Raw genomic sequence first — 11286 nt, 5'->3', positions numbered from 1 at the left:
AGTATTGTTACATGACGATATTTCATCATTGCGTTGTCTTGTAGAAGAGTTAAAACACATGGCAGGGCATGATTCGCTTGGAATACTGCTATCGTGACATCTCATGTGTAGGTGAGATGTGAAACAGGTGTGTCACGTATAAGCTCACGCGCTACTCATGGGAGTTTCAAAATCCTTATTTTCTATTTATCAAGTGAGTGGCACGTGAGCTTATATGTGAGACGCTTGTTTCACGTAACAGGGAACATGCGAAAAATTCAATATATCACGTTAGTGGCACATGAGCTTGGAAGTGAGACGTTTGTTTCATGTAACGGGGTATAGGCGCGTCCATTTGGTTTGTGAATGGCTTTGGGCTGTCCCAGTTTTCTTGTAGCAGATGAAAAAAGGATAAAAAAAAACACAGATTTTTGCAGCTGCAAGTCATATATATGTTGAAAAATTATATGGTTGGAAAGCTAGATATGAAAATGCAGTCTGAACGATCGGGATAATGAATGATACAATTTGCTAAGAATCATCTATAGAACATTCTCATGTTCAACAATGTATGACATACATGCATGGCGGACCGGACGTGCACTCAAGAGTCAAGGGAATTTAACGGATGAGAAAGTGAATATTACTATTGGAATGGTCGCATACGTATATGCCCTGAATCCAGGAACTTCACAACTCCAGCCTAATTTTACAGTAAAAACTAGTAACTGTGTAAAGGATCCGTGAAACCGTATAATCCATTAATATTCACTTGAAGCAATCAAACCTGTATTAGGGAAGGGAAAAAACAGCATTAATATTATTACCATTTAAGGCTGATGCAGTGAAAAATTATGGTAAGAATGGTAACTTGCCTGGGACGGAACTAGCCGAGGAACATCAACTAGCCGCTCGATTGTCTGCAACTGATCGTAGGGTGCAATCTGTGCCGTAACATAGAAAATTCATACATCGATCATAACAAATTGCAATAGAAGAACAATGATCATATCTTGTGAGGTGCAATTATGGATGTAACTACTATGTATGCATTCAATTCGTTATTTTACTGCTACGGCGCCAGTTAATGATTTTTGATGTTTAATCGTTGGATAAATCCTATTTTCGTAACATTTTCGCCATTTCAATTCACATTACTGGTAGCGATTTGGCATGCTTTTGCATTTCAGTCAAAAGGAGTTAGGTTGTCATGATTCTCATGAGGTTGACACTTATCTTTTGCATCATGCCGGTCCCTGTCAAAAACTTTGCAAAGTAAGGCAGCAATAAAATCATTCACAATACGATCTTTTTTACCTGACTAAATCCGTCTGGCCACGTTATTGAAACGGCATAATTCCCCATAGGCCGAATCTCTTCAGGTTCTATGTCTTCCGGAACATCAGCAAACTGCAACTTTTGCTCCCCCGTCCACTCATCCTGATTTTGTACAAAATTAACAACTCAAAATTCGAAGGGCGAAATATTAAGTCAGGCATGTAGATTATTTGGAAATTATGACATCAATAATCAAAACTCAACACAAGGGGAAGATTTGTTGAACCCTTTCTTTTCTTCTAAAGGTCCTACAAAGAGTCTAGTAACTTCTACTATCTTACCCCATCAATTAAACTCTTCATAGTCTATGTCAATCTGATTAATCCATTGGATCTACGAAATTTATGTGAGAATTTGATAGCTGGATTATTACTTCCCCGTGTTTTAGAACGTAGTTATTACTGATGTGGAAAGATGGAAGAGTGATACTGATGGGTGAAATGTCATATATGCACATAATCTGCATATTATGTAGCAGCAATACTTTGGCAACAAAGATGCTTCGAAAATAAACCCCACGTACCACACTTTGTGCAGAGCGGTCATTCCGCCTCACAGTCGCAGGATGGAGAAGAAATTCTTCATCTGAATCCGGTACCTTCACTCTTATTGCCTTGATAGATTTATCGTACATCACAGCAGTTGACACTGTAAAAGAAAAATAACGAACTCAACATATGTTCGAACAGCAAGTAAATTGCAAGCCTCTAAACTTTTGCGGAACACAAAACCATCACCACAACATTTTGATTTCAAAATTTTGAAACTAGAATAACCTTTTATAAAAATTTCAATATAGTACCTTGTTGGCGAATCTTAGCACACTGTTGCACAACACATATCCCAAGCTCCTGAAATGTCTTCGAAACTTCACCTAGAGGATCAGCTACCACTTCGGGCGTTCCACTATCTCCGGAAGCAGATAGCTGCCAGATAAATGTTATCAACATTTATAATAGCTTCCTGCAGGACATATCATACATCGACGGAAGACATAGGACTTACAGTTGGTCTAATGGGAAGATCAAACAGATTCGGGATACCAAACTGCTGTACAACCTGCAGCGGATCAAACTATTGTATTTCAAATACAATGGACATGAAATTTTACTGGCAGTGCACAAATTTGCTGCAGTAAGATTATCCAGATGTCGAGAAAGAAAGTGAATTCTTCAATAGTGAGCTTGCCTGAGAGCCTGATCCTTTACCAAATGGGTAATAGCGTTTCCCATCAGCTTCAAAATGGCTCATATTCTCGACTACAGCAACACACGGCACCTGAATGGTGAAAACGAAAGTAAGAACGTTGAGAAAGAAATAATCACACCTTCATCCTTTTGGAACAATGTTAGAACAAATTATTGGTTACATCGTATTGAAAAGTACTTCGCAATAACGGATGATTGTGTGGTGGAAATACACACCTTAAGCTTTGAAAACATGCGAACTCCTTTTGCAACATCAATAAAGGCTAGCTTTTGAGGGGTGGTAACGATAACAGCTGCAGTTAATGGAACAACCTGCAAAACCAACTTTGTCTGTATCAAAACGTAGAAACCTTGAAGTAAAAAATATTCGCGCAGAGCATCCACATAGACATACTTCATAAACTAAATACAGAACAACAGTAACCGAGACAAAAAAGCAGGACCTGGCACAACGTAAGCTGAATATCACCAGTTCCAGGAGGCATGTCAATAACAAGGTAATCCAGCTCTCCCCTACATAATGAAATATTCGGGATTAGAAGACGACATGAGAACCATACTTAACAATAATGGCGGAGTTTTGTGTACAGAAGCATATCATACCACTCAGTTGTAGTTAGAAGTTGGTTGATGACACCAGAAACCATGGGGCCTCGCATTATAGCACGCCCTTGCCCGGCAAATCCAAAAGACACCAATTTCACTCCCAAGTATTCTGTAGGAATTATTGTTTTCGTCTCTGGGTTCTAAAGGATGTTTTGAAACTGTCAGAATTGCAGCACCTTACTAATTACGAGAAAAATTCTGCTAAATTTTTTGATATTACCATCACTAGTATTCGGTTCTCAGGGGAGACCATTGTCGGTAAACTTGGACCATAGACATCAGCATCAAATATACCAACCCTAGCACCCATGCCAGCCAAAGTGTATGCCAAGTTTACCGCTACAGTTGATTTTCCCACACCTCCCTGCACACATTTCACAAACAGCAGAAAAACGGTACAGAATTAGCACTGTACACTGATGGTGGAAACTTTCCAACAAATGTAAATTGCTTATATACACTTTTCTTAGCTTTTCCTTTCAAGAAGAAAAAAACCTGAGAATCACAAATTCTTAGCAAGTGAAGCGTGAGGACAAAGGTAATTTAGGTATTTCCTTACGCCGCTAGTCAATATTCATGGAGATTCCATGGTTATTACTCGTTCAGTCAGAAAGAGCAATTCTCCTAACTAGAAGAGACGGAAATTCAAGCTAAAAGATATGGCTCCCTGAATTTAAAATCTTACAAACAATAATCAAACCCTAAGGATTGAACTGAACCATGTAGAGCGCAAGTCACATACAACAGAAAAGAACCGAAAACAAAGTACGGATTCTACCTTACAACTAGAAACTGCTATAACATTTGAAATCGTCTGTAACCCTGCCGGAAGTTGCCCAGCATAAATTGGTTTCGCTGGCTGTGCTGACATAGTCACACTGACACTCTTAACCCAAGGAAGTGCATTCACCACCTCATTTGCCTGTTGTTCAAACTGTAACGCAAAGGAAGCTTGTTATGTTTGCTAGGTCCTAAAATGCTATTATAAAAAGCATAAAAAATTTATTTTTGCCATTGATCATAGAAGATCGAAATCATGAAACTGATGGCAATTGCATCTCGCCATGCCAAACATCACATAACTCCATTAGTAGGGAATATCAAGTGGAATATGAATCATATCTACGATATCAAACATATGCAAGTTCATGATAAAAAAAAGGGTGATTAGCTCAATTACCATGTCCTTTATTGGACATGCCGGTGTAGTGAGCTCTAACCGAAATGAAACCTGAGACAAAAAGGTCAATACATTTTGGTAAGGACATTAAGCTCTATACGTCTGTCACTGAAAATTTTCCCATACAAGCTCTAAACGACCTCTCCCGAAGTGTCATTGATGTCCAGATCTTTCACAAATCCACACGAGACAATGTCCGTCCCAAAGTCTGGATCAATGATCTGAGACAACGCTTTGAGTACATCTTTCTCAGCTTCCGCCTTTAAAATTTCATCGGCACCAACTACATCTGAACAAAAGGAATAGGAAAACATAAATAGATAGAAAACAATATCATCAGATGAATATAGATGTTCTTTGAAAAAATTCCCAACATTATTCATAATCATAGAAAAATAATAACTTTGGATTGTTGTTGTCACCTTCATTGCAGTTTTCCTAATTGGATAGGAACGCTATCAGGACTTGGGCCACTAATTCAACTGCTAAATATTTCAAAAGATAAATTCCACTATGTTTTTCTTAAATTTTCTACCTTTCACTAAATCTCGAAGTTGAGATTCCACAATAAAACTAGTTAGCAACGCCCAACGGCCCCAAAATGAATACTAGCACATGCCATTTCCACACTAATAAAGTGAGTTGTGCAATCTAGGAAAATGGGTTTAGTCTAGAATAAGCACTTATAATTTAAGCTGCTTGCTGGGTTGCTGAAAAAGAAGGTAGAGAGAGAGAGAGAGAGTGCTTTTACCTTCCAATGAAGCAGCTTTAGTAGTGAAGGAGCTCAATACAGAGCCTCTGCGCGAAACCCATTTGGACCTTTCAGGTCTTTGTTGCTGAAGCGAACAAAATACAGCCGTTGAAGACTGAAGAGGCTTCTCATATGAAGATAGTAATCCTGCAACAAATCACCAAACCATAGCATGGTAAGTGCTTCAACTCAATCAAAACGAGCGTCGCAAATGTGAGTTAAGCTAGTTAGTCAAGTCGGTGTGTCCGCCCGCACACAAGTTCCATATCGATGTCTTCAACTCACCGGCATCTTCATGTGATTTTACGTTTTGGAATGAGAGATACAGCGAAGAAGGAACATGAAGAAGTTGCATGTTTATGTTAGGGAGAGAAAGAGACTAAGAAATGCGTGGAGATGATGAGAGAGAAAGAGGAAGTGATGATGAGTGGGCTGCGTGAAGTGTGAACCTCATGTTTCAAGCCAATAGGAATAGCCCGGTGATCAGGGTGTGGGTAAGAGGTTGGGGTAGATTAGGTCCCAGGTTCGAGGCCTGGTGTGGGTGGGGTGGGTGGGGATAAAAAAAATTTAAAAATTTAAAAATTAAAAAAAAAAGTAAGTGAACCTCATGTTTCCAAAATTTGAGTCATCTGTGTGTTTGTCTGTAAATACAATCTTGTAATATTATTCAATATCTAATCTTGTTACCCATAAGGACACGTTTGCCTCTTTTGCTGACTTGGCACCAATCTGGTTCTTAGAACTATAGACGACATGTCGTTCCAAGTTAACTGTCAATTTAACTTCTGATTATCCATAATTCTCTACCAAGTCCCTTATTTTCTCCTATACAAGTGATATTTGAGGAGAGAAAGTTGAAAAAACCATGGAGCAAGTGAGATTTTTCACGTGGTGAGAAATATAGACTCATGATCGTCTATAACTAGTCTCACACATTGTTTACACAAGATGAGAGAAACATTTCACATATGATCGTATACAATTGAAAATAAAGCATATTTCCTTATAGAGGTATATGCTCTTGTACGCTTTAAGTCTTAACCAACTGAGTTACAAGTCTTTTACCCTCAATTTATCTTCTTAGCTAAATGATTTTCATACTCCGCCGATCTAAATTTAAATTTTGTTTTAAAAATTAAAGCATCAATTTCTTAAAGAAAAAAATAATAATAAAAGCAAAAACATTTCCATTGGTACACATTTCTTTCCATCTTACCTTACTTACAAGGCAAGAATCACCAACGACATTAATTTTCCGAATACCAGACCATGGAATAAAAAGGTGAAGATAGAATAAAAGAATGAAAATGTAAGAAATTAGCAGTGAGAAGGAAAATAAAGCTAAATTCATGTACCCTTCTGTGAGTTTTATGAAGACAATGACAGCAGTGCTTATAACTATATCTTCAATGATTAATTCTACAGCTTCAAATGTAACTACGATAACTTGGGGAATGAAATGCGACCTACAGCCAGAAACCTTGCATCTGAGCATCTCCTTCCCAAGAAAAATCAGTCTCTTCCAGATGAATGACCGAAATCTTTTAGCCGGACAAATCTTGTCCGCGGTACGAATTAAATCACTTGTGACAATGACTAAGGAAAAAATGCCTGTACAAAGACTGGCAAAATTAATCAGAGGCTACTTATCTTAGGAGAAAGAGTAATTCAATATGAAGCGGATAGAACTTCTAATCAGAATGCCTGGCCTTGCCTCCGCCCGCCTTTATTTAATGCCACAGCTTACTACAGAATCCATTTCGTGGCCTCTTGTTGGACACGATATCTGAAAATGAGTCAACTAACTGTCCTGCCAAGCTACTTGGATCCTCGATCATAGTATGAATAAAGGTATTGACCACCCTACGCTCCTGCTCAGTCGATCTCAAACTAAACCATGTTAGCAATTTCAACCTGAATTCCTGTGTAATGTGACCCTCACATTCCAACCACCGGATTATTTTCACACAGTACTCAAAGTTCTCGTCCAAGCAATAAGAACCATTAGAAATATGCGCCGGTGGCCCGTTTATTAGCGTGCTGTCACAATCATATATTTCTTCATTTGTGTTTGCTGCCCTCTTCCTGCCAACTTCTGCCCGGGAATCAACAGCTGGGACATCTCCATGAGGCCCGAGAGTCCAGGTCTGCGAATCACCACTACCATGTGATCTTGCTAAACCATTCTTCACTAGGTCATGAGAGGCAGCATCATCATCTGCTTCAACAGCATGCTGCAAAGTGTATCCATTGTCTTCATCTCTGGAGGACTCAAATGGCGGGGTTAGCTCTTCATTCAGATCAGGCATTGAAGCAACATTTAAGTCAAGCCTGTGTGAAACTGAAGGCAATGGTTCTTGTGGAGTTTCAGTTTTTATTGTGCTGCTTACTCCACAGCACGTTTCTTTATCAGCACTACAAAACCCCTCAGAGTTGCCTTGTTCTTGAGCCCAAGCCAGACGAAGTACCTTTCCAAGATCTCGAACTTTAAACTCAGAAGAAGGACCAACTGCTGTTGTAGTTTCAGACTCTCTCTTGGCACTAGAATCTGCTTCGATGATCTGATTCTCTTTCTTATGATTCCTGGAAACTGGTGAAAGGGAGCTACTGTGAATTATCTCAACACTCTTGGTGAAACACTTTGCCTCAGAGTGACCCAAGTCACCAGCCTCCGTATAAGATATTATCCTAAACGTATACTCTGTGCAAGGCTGCAGATTGGATATCAAAATCCTTCTCTGAGATCTTGGAAAGATACAACTAGGCTCTTTTGTGTGTGATTCTTCTCGACTCTTGTAATACCAGAGCTTGTAGCCCTTAATGTCGTCAGACGATGCATTAGACAATTCAATCAATATAATCACAACAGAGGATGATGCCACTTCTTGAAAAATAAACTTGCATGCTGCAGGAAGTGAACCCTCTGCAAATGAGGGACAGAAAAAAATAAGTAATCGTTGCAGTTTTCCATGCATAAACAATGGCCTGTAAAAGGCGAAAAGAGGAGGACCAAGTGGTACAGTTTCCTACCTCGGGAATTTTGATCCGCATTAGAAACATTGGCCAGCCATTCATCTGCTTTCTGAATTGCAAGGGAGCAGAGTTTCAGCACGTCACCAGCAATTGATAGTCTGCTGACTATTCCTCGTGCCATCTTTGCAGAAACGCCATTCACTGGGCCAACTTCTGTCTCTAGCTTAGACTTTGCTTCTTTCACAATTTCATGTAGTTCATTAAATTTTGAAGTCCCATGCAAGAGTCTGTAACTCAAGTATATCCTATAACAAAGTACATCAACACGGCGAGCATCCTTTGCCACAATGAGCTGCTTCTTCCAATTTCTGCTAGCATTAATCAAACGACAGCAGTAACATCAGCTCGAAGCTAGAAACCTATTAGGCAAATTACACATGCAATAACTCCTCCCTAAATTTTTTATTGATTTAGATTGTTGGTGGTGGTGGTTTGGTGCGGGGTGGTGTCAGGATTTTTCTTTTATTTCTTTCGCCCAAAGTGCTTGGCAAAGATCATTTGTACAGAATAGCAAACGTAAGGAACAAACCTGAAAAAAGATTATTAAATGGGATACCAAAATGTTTCTTGTTTAGGGACTCTCAAACTCAAAAACATAAATTTGGAGTTTTCAAATAAGCAAGACAATTACTTACCCCAGTATCCCCGAAACTTTACCACAGGAAGCGCAACAATAACTACCATCTAGCTGCATCAATTGCCCGAGATCAACAACTCCCACCTTTGCACGTTGAAGGGCGCACTCGATGTGACAAGACAACCCACAGGAATCTCCGCCACCAGATTCAGATGTGCACACTAACCAAAGGCTAGGGTCCTTGTTGTCATCAAACAAATGACAGATACAGCAAGAGCACCTCCTGCAAAATGCGTCATCTATGGATAGAACAGCTCTACAAGCAGAGTTTTTACAGATCCATGAGCTTGAAGATCCAAATTCTGGAGACTGATCAGAAGCTGGTGAGAGTCGCATAGGATTTTCCCCCTTTCTGCCTTGCTTTTTAGGAAGAATATTTGGACTAGAAGAAGCTTTCTTTGCATCCTGCTTCTTACTCGTCTTGTTAGTAGTCTTCAAAGGTTCAGTCATTTTATTTTTTGATGAATTCAAGTTTTTCTTGTCCTTTTCAAAGCAAGTTCGAAGGAGTTCCTTCTTGGGACCTGATTTCAGAAACTCTTGAAGAAGCTCTGGACTTCGTGAAGCATCATCTGAATGCCCATTCTTCTCGGGAGTGCTTTGCACGCTGGAAGAGAGGCTTTGAACACCAGAAACTGGATTGTGGAAAATAAAATGACGAAAATAAAATGAAATTTAGGCACATATATCAAAGCAACAACAAACTTCATGTCTACAACTAAATAATAAGAGAGGGATAAGAGAAAAAGGAAAAACTGTGATAGAATGCACAAGCGATAGAAAAAGCTCTCAAGATCAAGTGGTGAAATTCTGTTTTATCCTTCTGATTTCCCTTCAGCGCATAAAAAAATTCATTTACAAAATAATCCTTTTTGTAGTAATTAGATTCTGTACATTCCAACATCTCAGTCGGTTTGTGCTTATTTCTGTTTATATAGCCAACAATATCCAAAACACAACATCTCCTCTCTGACCTCATTCCTTAGCGCACCATCCTAATCTCTCAACTCAACAACCTATTAACAATCCCTCCATCGACGACAATGTAAGTCAAAATATCATCTCACATATTGTAGGAAATGAACATCTAGTCCCACTTCACAACAATAGCTCTAGCATTTGTCCAAGAAATCTGTCCTTCCCTGGGGACCCACAAGCAAGAAATAAAAAATTCAGCTGGTAGGTTTTATAGGGTATCAGATGTACATCACTACATCTACATCTGCAAAAACTTTATTTTTGAATAGAAAAAGTTCAATACTTCAAGATGCAATTCAACAGGTGCTTACACAAGAAAGAAAGACGAAACAAAATAACTTCAAAACAACCCAAGTGTCTGGCAATAGAAAGTCACACATCAAGTACCGAAGACAGTGTTCAATACCGTTTGCTATATCCAACATATCACTAGGCTACAACGGACAGGATCCCAGTAACTCTTCCATGAAACTTCTCCCTCTTCTATTTTCTACTAAAGTTATGTAACCAATACTACCAAACATTCGTCGCGAAATCACCATGGATAAAAACTTCAGACTTTACGAAAGGAATGCACGCGAAAGACAAAGATCGTACCTTTACTAACAAATTTATCTTCTAATTCCATATTACGCAATAGTTATACCCGACCTCCCTGCAACGACTAATTGGTATAAAAACATGGACAGAACAATTGAAGGGGGCTACTAGTTCTTCAGTTTCCATAATGTAGCTAGTCGATTGAAACAACCCGAAAACCGCACCACACAACGCTTGCAGCTAAAACTAGAAGGAACAAAAATTAAAAAAAATTAAAAAAAATAATAATTAACTGCTGAAAGAGAACTAAATGTGCTTTGCAAACAAGCTAGCTACCACCCATGCAAATACAAAATATACTTATTCATACAAATTGTAATATTTATACAAAATTATAAAATATAAAATGCATATATTGAATTTATATAACAAGATAACCAAATAAATCTTTGGCATGCACATTGTGTGAATTTACCGCAATTAAATCAAAGCTTTTTATTTAAAAAAAGAAAAGGGAATACTTCGATTTAAATGGACAATAAAATAATAAAGATTCGAAATTTTTAAGCAAACGAAAAGTGGCTAACAAGAAAACGCAGAAAACGAAAGCAGACAAATGGATCTGCGCTCGGAAAGAGGTAAGAAATCAGAAAAATTCAAAGGAAAATACAAAAACGAAACCACGGCGGATTGAGAGACGGACCTGGCGGAGAATGGGAGCGGAACCCTAGGGTTTTTGGCGATTCCCGGCCGAAGAATTTGCCTTCGCGGAGCAGAGAATCAGAGAGAGAGAGAGAGAGAGAGAAAGCGAGGAGAGAGAGAGAGACTCGGTTGTTAGTTGGTTTTGTGAGGGAAAGCAGCTTGTACGAGTTGTTCACGTTTTGGAGAAGGGGCGTTGAGGGGGAAAATCACGCGCAGAGGATTCGCGTCCGGAACGCTGCAGAGGGGTTGGCTCTGCCCCGCAGAAAAGGTACAAGGAGCACTTCCAGGCGATGTGATTGGTCGGTGCGGCATTATATGGTTTAAAGGCGCGTGAGAG

At 39.1% G+C, this 11286-nt stretch overlaps 2 protein-coding genes across 4 annotated transcripts; both read right to left on the bottom strand.

Annotated features, from left to right (window-relative positions):
• Positions 1–498: 498 nt before the first annotated feature.
• LOC137737775 (fe-S cluster assembly factor HCF101, chloroplastic-like) lies at positions 499–5503 on the bottom strand. The gene is made up of 16 exons (XM_068477331.1): positions 5348–5503; positions 5063–5209; positions 4452–4600; positions 4312–4362; positions 3910–4065; positions 3352–3495; positions 3129–3271; positions 2969–3038; positions 2742–2837; positions 2506–2595; positions 2323–2376; positions 2120–2243; positions 1841–1965; positions 1297–1419; positions 855–923; positions 499–766 (listed from the first exon to the last, which is right to left on the bottom strand). The coding sequence occupies exons 1-16, from the start codon at positions 5415–5417 to the stop codon at positions 761–763; spliced, it is 1617 nt and encodes a 538-aa protein (XP_068333432.1). The 5' UTR covers positions 5418–5503; the 3' UTR covers positions 499–760.
• Positions 5504–6356: 853 nt separating this feature from the next.
• LOC137738379 (VIN3-like protein 1) lies at positions 6357–11084 on the bottom strand. 3 transcript variants are annotated; one of them, XM_068478026.1, is made up of 5 exons: positions 10951–11084; positions 9797–9871; positions 8731–9364; positions 8093–8403; positions 6357–7985 (listed from the first exon to the last, which is right to left on the bottom strand). In XM_068478026.1, the coding sequence occupies exons 3-5, from the start codon at positions 9180–9182 to the stop codon at positions 6793–6795; spliced, it is 1956 nt and encodes a 651-aa protein (XP_068334127.1). In that variant the 5' UTR covers positions 9183–9364; positions 9797–9871; positions 10951–11084; the 3' UTR covers positions 6357–6792. The 3 variants fall into 3 exon arrangements, with proteins under 3 accessions (XP_068334127.1, XP_068334119.1, XP_068334121.1); XM_068478018.1 differs by lacking the exon at positions 9797–9871 and adding an exon at positions 10305–10493 and having other exon boundaries at positions 10951–11080; XM_068478020.1 differs by lacking the exon at positions 9797–9871 and having other exon boundaries at positions 10951–11072.
• Positions 11085–11286: the final 202 nt, after the last annotated feature.

The sequence above is a fragment of the Pyrus communis genome, chromosome 1 (assembly GCF_963583255.1).
Source record: "Pyrus communis chromosome 1, drPyrComm1.1, whole genome shotgun sequence".
NCBI classification, from domain to species: Eukaryota; Viridiplantae; Streptophyta; class Magnoliopsida; order Rosales; family Rosaceae; genus Pyrus; species Pyrus communis.
Note: the sequence above shows the minus strand (reverse complement) of the source record. Positions and strands in the feature narration are given on the sequence as shown.